The sequence below is a fragment of the Hesperophylax consimilis genome, chromosome 28 (genome assembly GCF_061612785.1).
Source record: "Hesperophylax consimilis isolate HC1 chromosome 28, BYU_Hcon_1.0, whole genome shotgun sequence".
NCBI classification, from domain to species: Eukaryota; Metazoa; Arthropoda; class Insecta; order Trichoptera; family Limnephilidae; genus Hesperophylax; species Hesperophylax consimilis.
Genome location: NC_142863.1, coordinates 9,867,436 through 9,887,487, shown reverse-complemented (window position 1 = coordinate 9,887,487; position 20,052 = coordinate 9,867,436). Strand labels below are relative to the sequence as shown.

Sequence of the window (20,052 nt, the reverse complement as noted above, 5' to 3'; positions counted from 1 at the left end):
ATCGATGTATTTACTCAAAATTACTCCAAAAGTAGTGCCTATTACCTACTTCGTTACATTAGAATATGTAACCTACCTTACACTACGAAAGTACCAACTATAAAAATCATGCAAACATTATTTATATTGAACACCCTCTAAGTAATATTATTCCTGCTTGTTACTCCCCTCCCTGCCCCTCAACTTCCCTGCTCAGTGCTCAGCACACCTTAGGTCCCCGTCACTCTCCAGATACTATAATCACTAATACCAGGTATTTTTACCAGGTATTTTTTTGTATCTATACTCACTGTACCCAGTAACGAAAAGTACTCACAGGACCCACCTCTAAACTGACCGTATTATTTATGGTATGCCCAAAATTGTATTTCCTTAGTTATCCCTAGATTCAGGGGATACCCCCTTAGCAAGTAAAAAACACCGTCAGGGTGTTGGGTGCACCCAAGGGGGTGGGGGGTTCCTTTGTTGCACGTGTTTTTTATTGCGAGCAGTCGCTCATTTAATTATTCATTATATTTTACCGCAGATGTCACCATATAAAATAATTTCAGATATAAAAAGTATGTTTGATAAAGACGGGTAAATAAAGGTTTGGATGCAAAGAATGAATAGTTATTTACTATTCCGTCACACGAAATAGCTATTATTTTAAACACACTATTCTCTTATGATTTAAGATTTTCACGGCCAAAAGTATTTTTGTTATTAAAACCAAAAACAATTTTGTTATTAACCCCAAAAACAAATAACAAAAAAACACTATTCTGTTGTTATTACTTCCTGAAAATTATAGATATTTCCTCCGAACATAATATCATTTTTTTTGTTAATGTTAAAAAAAACTTCTTGATTTGGATCAAAATTATTTGAGGCCATTGGGAATCTTAAAAATAGCCTGTCGTATTATGTACGTAAAGTAAAAAAAGTATTTTTTGGAGGTACGTAGGTACAAGGTACCTATAACAAATTAGTTAATTAAATATTTTGTGTTATAAGTGTTAAAAATTATAACATAAACATTTTCATTAGCAATCCAAGTAATATATAATGAGTTCAAAATTTCTCTAGATTTGTACTGATTTCCTTTATCCCTAGATCTAAGGAATTTTCCCTAGACATAGCATCACTGGTGTGCAGAGCAGTACCTGTTTCTACTTACAATCCTACAATCTAGGGATTTTTTGACTCCCGTGCTAGGAGTTTCTATTTTTTGATATGGCAACGCTGTCGTGAACTGATAAACGTCATAAACGATGTAAACAAACTGTTGACAAGCATAACTCATACTTCATACGTGTCCATTTCTCTCAGTAAAAATGCTGAAAGCGGTAATTCTCATCGGGGGCCCTGAAAAAGGTATCTTAAACATCTTATCAACAATTTCCTAAAGTACTTAATTAATGGTTTCATACTAATATTATTATCTTGCGTTTTAGGGACCCGGTTTAGGCCCTTATCTCTGGATGTGCCCAAGCCCTTGTTCCCTGTGGCGGGTTTGCCTATAATCCAGCACCACATAGAAGCTTGCGTCAAGTTAGAGAAGTGCAAGGAGATTCTTATTATCGGCTCTTACCCTATAGCTTCCATGCAACAGTTCTTAGCTGATATGCAAAATGAATATCGCACAATCATCAGGTGAGAATGATTACAATCTAAAATATGTTTTATTTTTATTATTCTTATAGTGGAAAAAAGTTGAAATTGAGAAATGGATTTCATGGCGGGATGAAGTTATTCAGACAAAGTCACAACCCCAAAGATCTTTGAGGATGCTGTGTGTCTTTTGAATAAAAAGAAGGAGAGGTAGTTTTGGGAAGGAAAAAGGTATGTGGGGTAGGTAGGTATCTGGGGTCAGTGAGTCCACGAGTCATATATGAATCCATCCCTCCCACTGCGGCTGGAGTGGTCAAAGGTTCTCCCTCAAGCGGCTATCTCCCGATCCTGCCTGCCTCGTAGCTGATGGGCAGATACATCCGCCACCAAGACCTGAACAAACCTCACCCCATCAACACAGACTAAAGGGTCAAGTGTTATGTACCATTTAGGTATCTGTGGACCTGTATAGTACGTTAACTACTTCTGAGAGGTTATCTTAACTCTGGCTTCGATGACGCCTCCATTCTCTACTTGTTCACTTAAGGTTACACCAAGCATGTCAACTGGTTTTTGTCTCTATTGCCAGATATCTCCAAGAGTTCACCGCGCTGGGGACTGCGGGGGGAATGTACCACTTTCGAGACCAGATTCGTGCCGGCAACCCTGCAGCTTTCTTCGTTCTGAACGGAGACGTTTGCGCCGAGTTTCCGCTGCAGGAACTGTACGACTTCCACGTTGAAAGGGGCTCGGATGCTCTGGTGAGTGAACCAATTGTAACTAATATCTTAGTTTTACTGGAAAGGGCTACAAAATTACAGTCTATTCTGCTTAATTTGGGACACCTCGGTCCCCAACCAAATAAGCCAAACTTAAAGTAGTTAAAAAAGACATAGTATGTATATATTATTTATTGACCGACCCTTTTTATAAATTTATTGGAGTTCTCTCGAATGTGTTTTTAAACTGCCCCTCCCCTCACCCACGCTACATATTATACGCTTGCCCTTAACTAAAATTTGTTTACTGAGACATGTTTTGCATCGACTTCAGATGGAAATTTTTCCCAATTAAACGGAATGGTGTCCCATATAACCAAATTATTAGTTTTTTTTATTTGATGTCTGTTCCTTGGGTTTTGGCCCAAAAAACCAGCTGTCCCGATAAACCGGTGTATTCATTTAGCGGAATTGACTGTATTAAGAAACACAATCGCTCCTAGTTTGATTTTTACCTTCAGATACACAAAAGTTCACATAATTTGGTTGGTTTCTTTTCTTTGGTTTTTTTTTGCTCAAATAAGAAAAATAATTTATAATTTCAAGTGATTTCAGTAATGCATATTTAATAGCATTACTACACATAGTTATAATAACAAATTCCCACAAATACAAAATGGCAGAAGCCGACGAAATGCAATATCTACATCAGTAATAAAAAGCTATCGTGCATTTTCCATATTAAGTACTATCATCAATTTATAAATGCACACGTTTATTTCTAGTGCTAAGCAAATGCTACTTGCAATAATAACTTAGTAGCTAATTGTGCGATAATATTAATATCTATAATTTTTACCTCTTATCAACATTATAAGTTTTTGTCTACATGTATTTTGTATACTTTGATTTATTTATGAATGCATATCAATATGTCGGTGATAGCATAATAGGATTGTTATCAGTTTAATTAAGATGGTTTAGGATTGTGAGACTTATCTATGTTATTTTACATGTAGGCTATTGTGATTCTAAGGGGGTATTTCACTATCTCTGATTATGTTCTGACTAAGCACTAATCCGCGGATTAGTCATTTTTTCGTTTTCACTATATCTGAATAACGCTAACGCTCGGGTTAAAGTTCGATTTGACTAATCAGTGCTCGAACCTCACGTTAGGCGCTATTCCTCGAATCAAAGATGGCGTCAAAACATTCCGAGTTTGACAGCGGAGAAGTGAGTCGAATTTTGTTGCGAATTATTATGGATACCGAGGTTTTTGATTTACAGAAGCAGGTGAAAGGGCGGCGATGCGAAGGCCGCATGTTTTAAGAGCTCGAATGAATTTGAATGCTTGTATGATCCATCCTGAATTATTTGATTGTGTTCAAAATAAGAAACAATGTATTAATTCGACACGAATCTATCTAAAATGACCTGATAATCAACATAACATAACCAAAAAAATGCACACTTTGCGGACTGTGGCGGGAAACTGGATGACGGCGTTGACCACAGATCAATTGGCGTTGACGCTAGCATTCCATAGACATTGCGGCAAAACATGACGGGCGTGGCAGTAGATGGGGTAACTGCAAACATTTTGCGATTTTGCCAGACTATTTCGAGTGTTATCTATCCGGAAGCTCGGCAACAATGGTGAAACGGTCGCCGTTGAATAACGAAGTTATTCTGATCTTTAAAGCCAGCCAATGGCCAGCTAGTCAGATATTTAGCCCGACATAGTGAAATACCCCCTCAGCCTCTAATTTGGATTCCGGAATAGATCCTTATAAATTTTGGTTTAATAATAAAATGTTGGTTTTGCACTTCTATCTATATAAATAAAAATGTTAATGTTTGTTTGTTCAAAATCTTAAATCTTCTAAAGTTCTTTACCGATTGCTTTAAAATTTTGACATAACGATTACGCGTGTGTTTTTATATACCTGTATTATATAGATGTCAACTGTGACAGGTAAAACATGTTTTATTCGAAAAACAGCGCCATCTGCTGGACAAACATACTTTTTTTGAAAACAGCGCCAACGTTTACAGAATGACTACTCTACAAATTCAACAAAGTTGCTGGACCGATTCAATGCTGATTTGAAGCAAATTGGTGAAGAAAAAAGTTCTCTTCCACCAGGGTAAATATGCACCGGAGCACAAGTGAGTTGCCCTACGAATTAAGAGTTCTCTATCCAGCATATTCTCCAGATTTGGCTCCATGCGACTATTATTTATTTCCAACGGCTCGTTGATAAGAGATTTAGGCCAAACAAGCAGATCATCGCTGTAACAGATTTTCGCCGTGTGCCATCTGATTCCATTTCCATCATTTACTTGTTGTTTGCAAAATGATGGTTTAATTTATTTATTTACGTCCATCGAGCCTCTACATAAAACAAGTATAAATTAATTACATTACATAGTACATTTAAATTAACATGATGATAAAATCTTAATATATATAGCTTGTGTTTGCGCTCGCAAAACTCTAAAAGTATTCGACCGATATCGCAGAATATTTCATTGTTTGTTCTTATTAGTGCCAGTAGTGTTTAAAGAGTGGTTTGAACGGTCGAAGAGGTCGGAGACGAACGAGGAATTCTTAACGCAATATCTCTTTATCAATTTATCCATATTGGCAAAATTACAATTACAAAAAAGTCTGTGTGAACTGTACTGTCTTACCAGATACTGTGTTCATATATTTATAAAAATAGTATATAATCTACCATATTGTCTGCTTGCTGCCAAGACCTTCCTATCTCAAATTTTTAAGAATTTTTTTTACTAACTCCTAAGTTGAGTACAGCTTTCATTAATGCACACAACCAGTATTTAAGTGAAAAATATTAGAAAACGCTTCAAAATAACAATACAGAAAACTAAAAATCATAATTTTTTTAAACTTACAGTGGTGCCTCACACAACGAACGCCTCGCACAGCGAATGCTGCACACAACGAACTTCCTTTTCGTTCATTTCACGATTCATACAACGAACTTCGCTTCACACAACGAACTTCGCTTCACACAACGAAGTCGCCCGATCTTCTACGATCACTGCCGATTAATTGCATCCTCCCGCGCAGGCAGTCGTTAGACTCGTTAGTCACTGCGTAGTACGCTGAGTACGCTTAACTTACGCACGTATCGCAGCAATCGTTCTTCATTACGAATTAAATCGCACACGTATCACGGCAGTCGTCCTTTTAAGATAAACTCAACATTTTTTTTATATGATGGGTTCTAAAAAAGCAGGAAGGTGATTTCTCTTTTGCGCACCATCGGCGGAAAATGGATGAAGATGTGCAAGATTCGATTATTTCTTAAAATTAAAAAATGTGTGTTTTTTTCATTATGTTTTTAGATGTATCTAAATAAAAATAATAACAAAAAATTTATCTTTTTTTTATGTCATCTTACCATATTTTATGCTACAGAACGAATTATTTTTTTTAACATGTATTGTTATGGGAAAACGCGTTTCACATAACGAACTTTTCGCATAACGAACTTGCTCCTGGAACGAATTAAGTTCGTTGTGTGAGGCACCACTGTATTTTAAAGTTACACAGTTTTTTCTTTCTCCTGTAAAATTGTTTTTTTTTTTGGCAGCAAGTTAAGATAGAGGCTGTATGAAGGAGGAAAAACAGATGCCAGTAGCTCATTCCACATAAGAGCCACCACTCTCATGAAGCCACCATCAACTTTTCACGCATGTGCACCGGGGATAAATGCTGTTGGCTCCGTTAAAATACCTGTAGAACAGACTCAGTATGCCCACTTTGCGTCTGGGTATTAGTACTGGCGTTTAAGAGGTTAACGGATGATATTATTGTTTGCAGGTGACGATAATGAGCACCGAAGCTACTAAACAGCAATCCCTCAACTATGGTTGCATGGTCGTTAGCAAGCCGACGTGTTCGGTGGATCACTATGTGGAGAAACCCAACAGCTACGTGTCCACCAACATCAACTGCGGCATATACGTCTGTTCGCTCGAAGTGTTCCAAACTATGGCGTCCGTGTTCAACAAGAAACACGGCGACTATTATAAGTAAGTTGGTATTTCTGTTGGACTCGGAATTAACAGTAACTAGAGTGGTAAATACAATCAGTATCACCTTTGTGAAAGAAAAAGCTTTCAAAATTGAAACGTTGCTTGATATGGCACGCTACTTTTCCACATTCATCTTCCTTATCTCCTTCTCCTCTTCTTAAACCTCACAACCTACCTCAAGTGGGGATGTCACATTCACACTGGCTCCGGAAATTTGGGAGAAATTGGGTTAAATTTCCGCAGGGGAACGAATGGGTTGTTTTAATGACTAACTTGATTAACTTTTGTTATTCTTTCCTCATAGCATCCTGTAGGATGTATAGAATCAATAATTGTTGAGAACTGGACACAACAAGTTAAACGCGCATTAGCTGTTTTGTTCCCATCGCTTTTTTGGTATCTCCAATCCCTTCTTTATCTGTAAATGTATGTAAATATTACTTTTGAAGGATTTACACAGATGGAGTAAAATGCAAAAGTTTTAGCACTAATTACAAGTGAATACTACGCATTTCAAAGAACTTGTAACGATTTTTAGTTAAAACCTCAATTTTCATCACATGTTTTTATTGCATCCAGCTCCTCAATTAAGAGCCATTACTCGTTTCAATAGGATTGTTCTTTTTGTATTGAGCTTGTGGTTGAGACGATGCACCACGTCGTATAACATTTGGAATCCGGCCGCTAATAATAACACTCTTTATGCAAATGGCGATAACGTTAAAATTCCTGCTCAACACCAGCCTCGTGTTTTGATTTATGCATGAAGAAAAAATAGACAAAAAGTGTGTTTTTATCCACAAATATTTTAATGTTTTACAATAATTTTCTAAAGAACTTAATTTGCCACATCTTCTATGTATATAAATAAAAATGTAAATGTTCGTTTGTTCAAAATCTTAAATCTCCCAAAGTTTTTCACCGATTGCTCTAAAATTTTTAATGTTAAATTAATTTTTACTAATGAAAATTTTGTTTTCAGTGGCTGCAATGGTACTGGGAGAGATGCTGGCTATATAGCCTGGGAGCAAGAGATATTGGCTCCTTTAGCTGGCACCAACAAAATATATTCAATGCAGGTAATAAAAACAACCTTAGTTAATGCAGGCTTTTTGGGATTGATTATTATATTATAGTTACCTGAAGTCCCCGGCGTTGCCCGGGTTTTACACAGAGTTTTTAGAAAACAGATGTAGACAGCAATTTTATTCTTATTTTGAATGTCAAGTGTGCAAAATTTTATCACAAAAGTATCAAAATTCTACCTTGGGGTGCGAAAAGGTGGTGATGAGATTTTTTTAAATCTCATATAGACAGTCAACTTCTTCCTATTTTGAAAGTCAAGTGTGTGAAATTTCATTGATCTCTGAATGAAACTGTATATTTGTATGAAAAAAACAATGCTACAAATATTATTATTTTTTTTTTTTTAATTAACACGTCGGCATACCCGCCGCCAAGATTGGGCGGCTGCATTTCTTTCGTAGCGGCATTTTGAACTGCTATGCGGCTGCTAAAACTCACCCCACTTACTTTGAGGCAGGTTATAATAAAATCACAATTTTTATAAAATCTATATAAAAGTAGGAAAAGTGTTTCGTTTGAGGTGCAATAAGAATCAATAAGAATCAGCAATCAATGCACAGTAAGAATTCGTGTACACAGATGTAACAAATAAAAATTAGTACGCTGATGGGTTAACTCCACAGAGGAGGCCCTGACGAAAATAATTTCCCTCAGAGCCTATGTCATCTTTGGGGATGATGTGTAGGGGGTATTTTGAAGAGGTTGTTTTGGGAATGGAAAGGGTATGAGGGAGGTGGGTATGAATCTAGGGGTCAGTGTTTCGAGGAGTGCCAGATGTATGACTCCATCCCTTCGGTTGTTGTGTAAGATGATGGGTCGAGAGAGACGATCTGGAGAGGTCTTCAAATCAGTCTTCATGCAGCTGGTGGGCAGGCACAACCGCCGCCAAGACCTGAAAACCCCAAGACCAAGACCATAATACATCAGACATATTATGCGACATCCATGTGTAAGTGTGGATCAGGTTATTTGGCAAATTCAATACATCTACAATAAACCACCTTCTGATTTAGGATAAGTCACATTCCTCAGAAGCCAAAAAAAAAAAGTAAATACCATGAAAATGTTGTACTTTGCGTATGTACGCAGTTCTCTGGAGTACGCCTCTCAAGTCTGGAATCCCACGTATAAGTCACACATAGAAAGGATTGAGAAAGTGCAATATCGTTTTCTACGATACCTTGATTTTCGGGCATATCGTCCTCATCTGAGTCACGAGGAGTCAGCAGCGTTTTTCAGGATTTCGTCACTGGAAAGTTGTAGAAACTCCGCAGACGTACTATTTTTACAAAAAATTGCCACCTCTGTAATAGATTGCCCGGAATTACTAGAAAGAATTCAATTAAGAGTACCCATCAGACAAACCAGACAAAATCACACATAACCATCCCTCAATGTAACACGAACTCAAAACAAAATGCTTTTATTCACCGTGCTTCATACAATTTTAATACTTCATACAGTGAATAAGACTTATTTAACTCAGTACCCCACAATTTCAAACCTAAAATCAATTAATAATTATATTATCATTTTTATTTTTTATTAATACACACACGTACATGCTACACATTACACAGACTAGATCCATCCCATACCCCTCTCTTCCGCCATCCCATCCCTATAGGCTAGTGTAACTTTTTTTCTTACATAAATATTATATATATTCACTAAATAATTAAAATACCTAAGTGAAAACCTATTATTGGTTAAATAATTAACACTTACTACACCATACCTTGTAATAATTATAACTGTTGCTTTTCCAAATAAAATAATGTCAGCTCTACACTATAAATATTAAAGGTTTAATAACATTCCTTGCAGGTGACATCCTGGTGGTCCCAATTGAAGACGGCCGGTTCTGCTATATACGCCAACCGGCACTATCTGGAGCTGTTCCGCCAGAACGCCCCCGCGCGCCTGGTGGCACCATCAGCAGGGGGCGACGCCACCTGCACCATCCTGCCCGACGTTCTGATTCACCCTACGGCACGTGTGCATCCCACCGCTGTGGTGAGTTACATCCGCTCTAATGGACAAATAGAACAGGACATTTATAAAACATGCTTGTAGGTAATACAAAAATTGTTAGTATTCAAATATAAATATCTCTAGTCTGCGCCTGCAGTATTCACATTTGATTTATTTATATATTCTACGCTGGTACGGGGTTTTAAAAACATTAGAGATACATAATAGTTTAGTGCAACAGTAATCAAGAAATAAAAGTTTGTTATCAGTTAAATAGAAATTCAACGCAGAATAATAGTATTATGCTTATTATGTTACTATAGTCTTCTTGTAACTATATTCCGTGCAGTTGAACACTTATACAATATGTATCTGCAAAATTATTGCCAACTGCATGTAATCTAGGTACAAGTGAGTATCTAAATGACTCAGTTCTCATATTATTGTTGTAATTAAAAAGAATTTTCGATCAAGTAATTCGAGTTGGTATGTTGAATAATTCCATTAACAATTTTTAAAGTCTTCTATCTAGAGTGTTAGTAATTTCAATTCATACATTTGCACATTAACAATTAAAAAACACACAAATATTAAATTTGACAGTTTTGTAACGGCAGACCAATACACCTATACATCACACCGTTAAAATCGCCTGTTATTAGACCTATCCTTTTAGAAAGCGAAATATTTATATTTGTTTAACTGTGTACAAGATAGGTATATATAAAATTTTAATCATTATTATTACCGGTCGGTGGCCGGGTTGACATCGCGTTTGGGTCCCACCCAGGCGTAGTGTGTTCAATTCCTTGGCTGGCTAAGACCTCCATCACAACACAATCAACATTTTCAGCTTACTGTGGTGGTAGTAGGAGATTTTCAAATATTGTCAGGTTATTCATAACCCGGGAATGTTTGTCTTTCTTTTTAAAATTAAATTAATCTGGTAAGTCGGTACAATTTACAAAAACATCAGTTTGCAAAAACCAAGTTATTACGAAAATTGTGCCAGCCGGCCACACGGCGAGCAACTCGTCATATTACCCCGGCACACTCGGGTAGTGTTAGGTTACGAAAGTCTGGCATTGTAAGGATTAAAAAATTTCTTAAAATGTTTAACCTTTAGAAGCCGGGTAATATTTTGTAAATATCTCAAAACTAAATATAATGTTGTCAATTATATATAAAATAATTAACAGGCATTTATAATATCAACGTTTTACTTAGGAATCTTCATGGACAGTATTGAAATGGGTTTAAAACTTGTAAAACCTAGCTCTACACACTGCCACTGCACATTGCAGTGCACCTGAAGGTAGTCATGATCTCACTGAACTGCCATTGTAGTTATAGTGATTTGTTTTTGGGGTATTATGCCGTGTATCACTATCTCCTTCTTTAGCCAACGTTTGTAATCTGATTACACATCTCCCCTGATGATGGACACTGCAATGCTTGTAGCAGTTCAATTTCGCCCCGCTACCGAGTCACAACTGTCAAGACCTAGCACTTGTTGATGTGACGCATGCTGGCAACTTCTAGAGAGAGCTCCAGACAGTTTTGCGGGAGCTGCAACTTCAGTACTTTTCGGGCACCCACCTGAGAACGTCGTGTCTACAGGGGAGATACGAGCGAGCACTCCAGTCGACAAATCTTACGTGCAGCGATGACGCCATCAGCTTGTAGAATCTTTTATCCTGGTCATCGGATCGCCCAGTTTTATAAATTTAACAACGCTTGATGCGTAGTTTGGCGCCCTTCACACGTTAGATCAGGTCAGATAATTTTATGTCATCACACCAATGTCACACTTCAATGTAATTTAAATTCCGTCTGTGCGCAATATCTTCAATCTGATGCACACGCCCCTGAGATATAATTGATAATGTTTAAATAGAGTTCTCTTGTTCTATAAGTTGTAGGAATAAATGTAATATTGGAAACCTTTTCTCTTTTATTCTTACAATCTTAGCAAATTCCCGATGTTGGTTCCTCTAGCCTTGTCAATGGCAGCCCACACGTGGCTTTTTTAGAGTTATTATTTAAGAATGTTTCAAAGACACCCAACGTGGTTTACTGTTTATTGTAATTATTACAACAGTGGTTATATATTCTCATTTCATACTGTCCGAAAAGTTGGCTAAAGAAGGAGGTAGCGAAACACGTCATAATACTCCAAAAACAAATCACTATAAATCTCAAATCATTCCTGCTATTGTAGTTGGTCAGATCCTAAGGGTTAAAAAGAAATCAGGAACAGGTAAAGACTGGGAATATATGGACACTGTCATGAACTTCCGTGTTGTTTTGTAATATTTTTTTCTAGGAGAACTATGCAGTCACTGCTTTAAGCTGCTGATATCGACAGCTTGTAAGCAGTCTGTGTATGCCGATTTTTCTATTGAAATGAAAGCAATGAGATTGCCAAAGTTGATAAACTAATGTAACAATGTAATCACGTTTGCAGATAGGACCAAATGTTTCCATAGGCCCTGATGTGGTCATCGAGGCGGGGGTGAGGCTGAAGGAATCCATTGTGCTGGCCAATGCGGCCATTCATCAGCATGCCCTGGTCATGCACTCAATACGTAACTATATTACAAATTTTCTTTTGGCTGTAAATTTGTTTGTACATTCCATTTCCGTTTAATGACCTTTTAATGGTTCAGTAAAGATTATTTTTTAAAGTGTGAAATCTCATGTTTATTTGGACTTTTTTTGCTGAGGGAAAGGAAATGGGGAAGAGGAAGGTGGGGTAGTACCTGACTATTCAGATCTGGTTACCAAACACGGCTAAAGCCATTTCAAGCAACGTTTCAATTCTGAATGGTGGTCTTACACCAGGGCGATACTGATAGTATTTTCCACTCTGGAACGTGCTGCAAGTATTGTATTTTATTTGAAATAAATAGATTTTGAAATAACACAAATTCATTAAATAAAATTTACTTGCGTATGCCGGGGTTTGAACCCGCGGCCTTCGAATTGCCAGTCGACCTCAAACATTAATAAGTGATTGGCCACCTTTCTCTTTAAATCTTCCAAACGTATAATTTCAAATTAATATTTTACGTAATATTTCGACAAAAAATAGGTTATAAGGTTGCATCCAAAACTGCTTACGAATTAGAGCTTCAGATGCACTTGAAAATGGACTGTAAATACTTTAAACGTAATGAAATGGTGTTTGCTAGACTTGGGTGATTGTATATGTAGGATAGCAAGGTATGGGAGGAAAACTGGATGACTAATCACTTACCACTGTGTTTCTGAGAAGGAGCACACAACACAATCACAATACAGCGATACCTATATTATAAACACGAACGACACCAACAACTTGCTTCCAAGGTAGTCCCAATTCTTCTTCTGTTTTTCAAAGCAACAACAGTCGAATTTGCACTATTTTCTTGCAATTTTTCCAAATCTCAAAAAGTTTTCCATGATAACGAAGAGGTAGGAACTGGATAAATGACATTCCGGTAGGAACCAAGCATATTCTCATTTCAAGACCAAACATTACGTCCAAAACTCCAACGGTAACACTGTGTAACATCATGGAAAAAGAAGGTTAAAGGTGTGCTTGTTGACAGGGTTGTTAATTTTAATTTACTCTAATTAATTGTATACATATTTGAATTCCAGTGGGCAGGTACTCTGAGGTAGGTGCTTGGGCCCGCGTAGAGGGGACACCAACAGATCCAGACCCCAACAAACCCTTTGCAAAGATGGATAACTTATCCCTCTTCAACTCTAATGGCAGACTTAATCCTTCAATTACTATTCTAGGTAAGGCACATTCCTTGCTTCATTCACATTCATGCATCGTCTCATAAGCATTTGGTTCACTTGTTCGTCCTACGTCTATCCTTTTTTAAATTCTAGTTGCCGGAAGAAAACCATATGCGTGTTCCGCGTAGCGTATTTCCTTTTCCGTGTTCAATAAGAGGCAGTACTGCCTTGAAACATGCATGCGTTTGTTACGCTAATTCTTTTTCTAAACTCGTGTTCAATTCAATGCGCGCATCCTACAATTGTGCGCGGGTTTATAATCACCCTGCGCATTGATCGAGCGCGTTTCAAGCTTCATAAATTTTTCTCAAATTGCGATCGGAACCTTTGGTTTCGTAGAGACAGAGATGTGCTTTATTTCAAATAAATCCATTTCAAATGGAAATGCAAAATGGGTATTTTCCATTTTGCATTTTAAATGCTTTTTTGCAACATTCTTCCTACTATCTCCACTCATCTTTTTTTCATAAGCCCCAAATATCAGTCGGTCCTCAACCTCGCTATGAGAGATAATTTACATTTGTCAAGTTGCTCTCTGGTAGGAGCCCTGGCAATTGAGTGATACCATTACAAAAAATACTGATTCAAATACTGAACATGGGGCCATGACGCTGTAATATTAAATGTTAGATAGCAGTTTCTATATTTTTAAGTTGGCAACATTATTCCCGCGCAAATTTTTTGTGGTTTCATAATCTGTAGTCGTTGTGTTTTTGGATTTACCATCATGTAATATGTTTGTTCTACATTGTTGTCCATTATTAAATGACAAAATTGTTTAAAAATTCTATATGTAATTATTTTAATTGTTTGACCTAAGAAACCATTTTGCATTTTCAATGCATTTTGAAAATAGGTATTTTGCATTTTGCATTTGAAATGCTTTTCTAAAAACCATTTTGCATTTTCAAATGGAAAAGTTTTGACCCATTTCCATTTTGCATTTCAAATGGTTTTGGGTACCCATTTTGCACATCTCTGCGTAGCGGTATACATTTTAATTATTCTATGGTTAACTTCTAGATTTGAATATAAAGCTTGGAGTTTTCTCTTTCTAAAACTGTTTAGATCATATTTTTAACCCTGTCAATGGGAGACACAAATATTTCTATAAGACCATACGAGCTATTTCCAAAAGTAAACAAATACGTGTGGTTAAAAATTCATTGGATTTATGTAATGCATTATGAAGGAATATTTATGTCTGATATAATAATTTTTTTTCAAGGTCGCAGTGTGATAGTCCCCCCAGAAGTCATCGTACTGAACTCCATAGTCTTGCCGCACAAAATACTGTCGAGGAGTTTTAAACATGAAATTATTTTATAAGGACCATTCAACTTTAAAACAGATTCAACTATATACAAAAAATTAAAAACTTTTACAATTACAAGTATACAGTGCAAGCTCGATTGCAAGCAATTTCAACAAAACTTTAAATTTTACCATATTTAATTGGCTAATCTTATCTTCTATATCTATATAAATAAAAATGTTAATGTTTGTTTGTTCAAAATCTTAAATCTCCGAAAGTTCTCACCGATTGCTTTGAAATTTTGACACTACATTGCATTTGAATACGCGTGTGTTTTTATATACCTATATTGTAAAGATGTCACCTGTGATAGGTAAAAATAGCGCCATCTGTTGGACGTAAAAGCATTGTTTCTATTGTTTCTCTATCTGCACAGACAGACTAAGTCACAACAACAGGTGGCGGGGTACGGCAAGTGTCAAAATATTGAAAATGGCAATGTACAAGCTTACTAATTGCAATTTAACTCTTTGCACGCGGCCGTATCAACTGTTGTTACGGCAAAAAGTTCATACTCACACGTGGCTGTATCAACAGTTGATACGGAAACTTTAACGGCCCATATTTCAGCGCTCTTTCGTCATAAATCTATTTCTTGCTCACTTGGACATTCGTAAAACTATCACGATGCTGACATCTACAAGAATTTCTCAAAAATAAAATTGTATTTCATAAAAAAGATCGATAATCAAGTGCGCCTCTTCACGCCTTTTAGTCCTTTAGTTTACATTTTTGTCAACGGATGGCGTTAGTACTAGTATGTTATTCATACCTTTTCATAACTAAAAATGATAAGTGATCATGGTGTCCCACTTGTGTCTATCAACGCAGTGGCCTAAGTACACACGCCGAGTGAATGGCGGGACCACATTCAAAAGATACGGTACGTCTTTGTATGAAATTTTATGTTTCTGTTTTTATAAACTTCTAAGAGTGTTGAAACACGAGGATTTGTTTTCATACTGTGGAAAATAATCTATTCTGTCTATATAGTCCAATAAATCATGCCAGAATGCTATAATTTGACATTTAATTGCGTGCATAGGTATTTGAAAATATGTACCGCGTACGGGTATAGATAAAACGGAGAAAATTAACGCGTTCAAAAGGTTAAACAAAACTTAACCTTATTTAAAATTTGATTAAATGCTGATAATCAGAGAAAAACAGTTTTGAAGAAGCTAGCGTCAAGATAATGAAAATTGCAGCGTACAAGTTTGCTAATTGTAATTGCAACAAAACTTTACCTAATTTAAAATTTGATTAAACGCTGATGGGCCAAGAATCATGGAAAACCCGTTTTTGAAGTGGCTAACGTCACCATTTAGAAAATATGCTGCTGTGATTGCTGATGACGGGGCTTTCAAAAACCTGACCTTATAAATATAAATATATAGAGTATCTTCCATTCATGATTAACGAGCTTATACTGTATTTATTTTATTGTTAAATTTTTATTTTATTTTTTGATCTTTTTAAACCATAGAATTAAGAATAACACTAGAACAGCCATGTGGGAATATTTCGTGATACAAAAGTCAGACTATTCTTTGCTTACATTTCAAATACAGAACTGTGTTTCATAATCATTATGAAATTTTCATTTCAATCAAATAGAATGACGATATACAATGTCGGGCAAGAGATGTAAGAATGACAGAGTACGTGCGAAATGGACCAAGTCAGTGGCGATTTTGGTTTCCATTCAAATCTATATGGAAGTCAATTCTAGTGTTTATCTTTATTCGTTTTAAACTCTTAGGAGTCATCTACATTCCAAATTGACGTGTTTGAATACTGCAATGTAAAACAAATGCATTAATATTCTTGCGCAATAATGACGTGTACCTAGTCATTGGATTACGTACATGTATTTGCATGAAATATATTTGAGCCATTTTTCGTGATTAATGCACACTTAACCTTTGGAACACCAGACCCTTTTTGAGGGATATAAAAAATGGAATAAAAAATGAACTCTAAATTATTTCATGTGCAAGCGATTCTGTTAAAAAAATGTATGCACTTTCTAAGTACATGCAGGTTTAAATTGCATATTAAAAAATTCCAGCTAGGGCGAAATTCCAATGATAGCAGCGCATGAATGTTTTGTCGGCGGGAAAAAATTCTTATCCCTGGTGCACAAATGTTTTTCCAGAGGTTAAGTCATTTTATTCATAAATAATTATTTTATGGTGCGTATTTTGGCTTTTCTGCATAGTATATCCCTTTCAGACCCGAAGACAAAAAAATGATTTTTCCCGTAATTTTATTATTTTTAGAATAATAAAATCCCATAAATGCACAGAAAAATATTATAAAAAATCGTAAATTTCAATTTTCCTAGTAAACTCACTCACCCGCACGATCGTGACGGTCGGGACCATCATCATACAAACCAAAATTAATTTGTACGTAAAAATTACCCAAAAATATTTATGTGTGCAAAATTAAGATTTTATGGAAGAAAACGAAAACAACTAAAAACTACTTGGATTTAGTGTGAAATAATTTTTGAGAATTATTTTTAAAAACGGACCCTCACGATTGTATCAGCCGGTTCTGAAAGGGATATACACGGTGTCCGGAAACTCGTAGTACAAGTGGGAAACTGGAGAATCTACACCACATGGGGAACCCAAAAAAACATAAAGTTTTTTGATTTGAGCATTTTCAAAAAAAAAAAAAAACCAAAAAAAAATATTTTTCGGCTATTTTAGGGTTAAAGTTTTTTCTGGTGTTTAGGGTTGAATAACATATGTTTTAACCCTGCAGAGCAGAAATATTTTATGATTACACCGGGTTAAATGAAGGGTGATTTCAAAATAATGCTTCAAATCCGAGTTTCTATATTTGTTTTACTTTCAAATAGTTTTAATTAGTTGGGTACTTTGATCTTCAGTAATAATTTATAAGAATTTGATTAAAAAAAAAAAAAAAAAAATCAACTTCAAACTCGATAACGAAAGCTCAAATAAAAAAAAAATATACTACAAAATCGACTCCAAATGTGATGTAGATTCACCAGTTTCCCGCTTGTACTACGAGTTTCCGGACACCCTGTATAGTGCATATAATCCATGTGTCTAATAATGCTTGTCCCATAAAGAAATTCAGGAGAGGGTTTTTTTCTTCTATATTTTGTTACAAAATTCAGGTCACAATAATGTTTTCATGGAATCAATGTTTTTAGCATTTTTGGAGACAACACTATGTACTTCATGTATATATAAATAAAAATGTTAATATTTGTTCAAAATCTTAAATCTCTGAAAGTACTTCATCGATTACTTTGAAATTTTTACACAACGTTGCATTTGTGACAGGTAAAAACCTGCATTTAAAAAAAAAAAGCGCCATCTGTTAGACAAACATGCGTTTTTATAAAAAAACAGCGCCATCTGTTGGACGTAAAAACAAGTAAGAGAGTTAAAGCAACATGCGCTATTGTTTCTCTATCTACACAGATAGACTGAGCCACAGCACACGTGGCGGGGTACAGATAGTTTGTAATGAAATGCTTAGTGTTATTTTGCAATTATTTCCTTTTCATAGAAAATGCAGAAATGTCACAAAAAGGACCACATCAATAGAGTCAATTCAGAAATATTCAGAATTGACTTTATATATTGATTCAGAAATACTAAAAAGAGAATTTGGTAAATATACAGAAAATAGGAACACCCACCTTAGTACGCACTTTTAATAGAAAAACCCATGTAATATCAGTCAGATATCAATGAGAAGTAAGTATTTTAGTTTCCGAAAATAATGCATTTTAGTAGCTATTTCATTAAAAAAAACGGATAATTTGACGTATTTTCTTCATGCAATATTTTGACATAATAATTTTAAATTGTTTTTTCTTAGGCTAGTTTTTTATTTATTTATGTTTTAATTAAACCTGAACTGATAACCTGAGAACCTATTCTAGGGTCATATGTCGATGATTCTCTGGAGAACATGCGAGGATTCTAATATTTTCCTTTTTAGAATAATTTGCGATGCGATTTTGACTTACTTCGAAAAATGTATGAAAAACGGCATCGCTTTGACTAATAAAACTTTAGATTCCATTTTTGTGAAAGCTGAAGGCTTTTTCTGTAGGCTTAAATTCTGTATGAATTAAAAATGTATGTTCCGGCCTTCAACAGGTTAAATAAGAGAATAAAAAACTAACCGTAAAACTTTGACATCAACAACAATGGCCGCCAAGTAAAAATCGGTTTTAATTTTAGCTATTAAAATGCTTTATTTTCCATCTCCGGAAAACTGAAATACTTACTTCTCATTATTACCTAACTCTATAAAGTATGTTTTAAACTATATGTGCATATTAAGTGTGTCCCCATTTTGTGTATATTTACCGAGAATTTAATTTGTTTATGTTTGAAGATACAGATAAGGAGAGTTGTAAGTATAATATTATTTAAGGGATATTAGTCAGGAGCAGTGGCGGCCAGCTAATATGTGCTCCCGAGCGCCGAACAACCAACAAGATTTCCGACATGGCTAATCACAATACGAAACTCGGTTCGGTTATAATATCTCATTCAAAAGGTACCTACTTATTAAGCGCGCTTAACTTGCAGACCGACTTTGACTTGTGCCTATGTTCGTAGCAGTTCGTTTTCGATTGCGATCCAAAATTTAACTGCTTTGTCGCATATTCTGTGGAACAGTCGAAAGCGTGGGTCCATACCATTACATACTATTCTTTGCAAATAATACCATATCAAGAACGGCGTTCGGAGTTTTACCACCACATCAGAAGGAACGGTTTATTCAGTAGAAAGTTAAACTAAAACGCGTATGTTTGATATTATTGTCGATATCGTTGTTTCAATTTACCATCTGCTATTTTTCAGCGAATGTTACACTTCTTCGATACAAGCATACAGGATAAAACTTGTCATTAAGAGATGAGTGATGGTCAGATTACTTATTATCAGTTCAGTCAGTACTCGCCGTTGCCAGGCATTGTCTCTTGAATTTAAAACTTTTCTTACTCTGAGAAAGTTTTGAAGTTTAATTGCAGGTTATATCGATCTTGTATATCAATTATTAATAAGGCATATCAATTGCATGTTATACTAATTTATGATTACTTTTGTGTTTGTTCAACGTATAAATTAAGAATGAGTTTGAATGTGGAATACATTAAGAATAATAGGTCGAGTTTTGAAAACAAAGTGATAATAAAAAATGCCGGTCCACCTAAAACCTGAACTGATAATAAAACAAGAGTGCAAATCTGGATCGAAGAAGTTTACTCGATCATTTAACAAAACAATGTATAACAAAGCTTGTAGCTCTGTGCATGTGATCAATTGAATAGTTTATTTTGTTTTACGTGTTTAATTTACGATGTTGATTCAGTTTGGACAATCAGCGGTGTTACTGATGTAACTCACCTTTCTGAAAAAATCAAAAAACATAATTCTTATCATTTACATTTACAAAAAGTTTTGAGCTTAAAGGTTTTAGGAAAAGTTGACATCA

At 35.6% G+C, this 20,052-nt stretch overlaps 1 protein-coding gene across 2 annotated transcripts; it reads left to right on the top strand.

Annotated features, from left to right (window-relative positions):
- Positions 1-1,243: 1,243 nt before the first annotated feature.
- On the top strand, positions 1,244-18,994 carry Gmppa (GDP-mannose pyrophosphorylase A). 2 transcript variants are annotated; one of them, XR_016305036.1, is made up of 10 exons: positions 1,244-1,356; positions 1,437-1,635; positions 2,183-2,354; positions 6,169-6,380; positions 7,366-7,462; positions 9,297-9,485; positions 11,911-12,031; positions 13,089-13,232; positions 14,464-17,109; positions 17,599-18,994. XR_016305036.1 is itself a non-coding variant. In XM_089648553.1 (9 exons), the coding sequence occupies exons 1-9, from the start codon at positions 1,317-1,319 to the stop codon at positions 14,562-14,564; spliced, it is 1,275 nt and encodes a 424-aa protein (XP_089504679.1). In that variant the 5' UTR covers positions 1,244-1,316; the 3' UTR covers positions 14,565-18,994. The 2 variants fall into 2 exon arrangements, 1 of the variants encoding a protein (XP_089504679.1); XM_089648553.1 differs by having other exon boundaries at positions 14,464-18,994.
- The last annotated feature ends 1,058 nt before the right edge of the window (positions 18,995-20,052 follow it).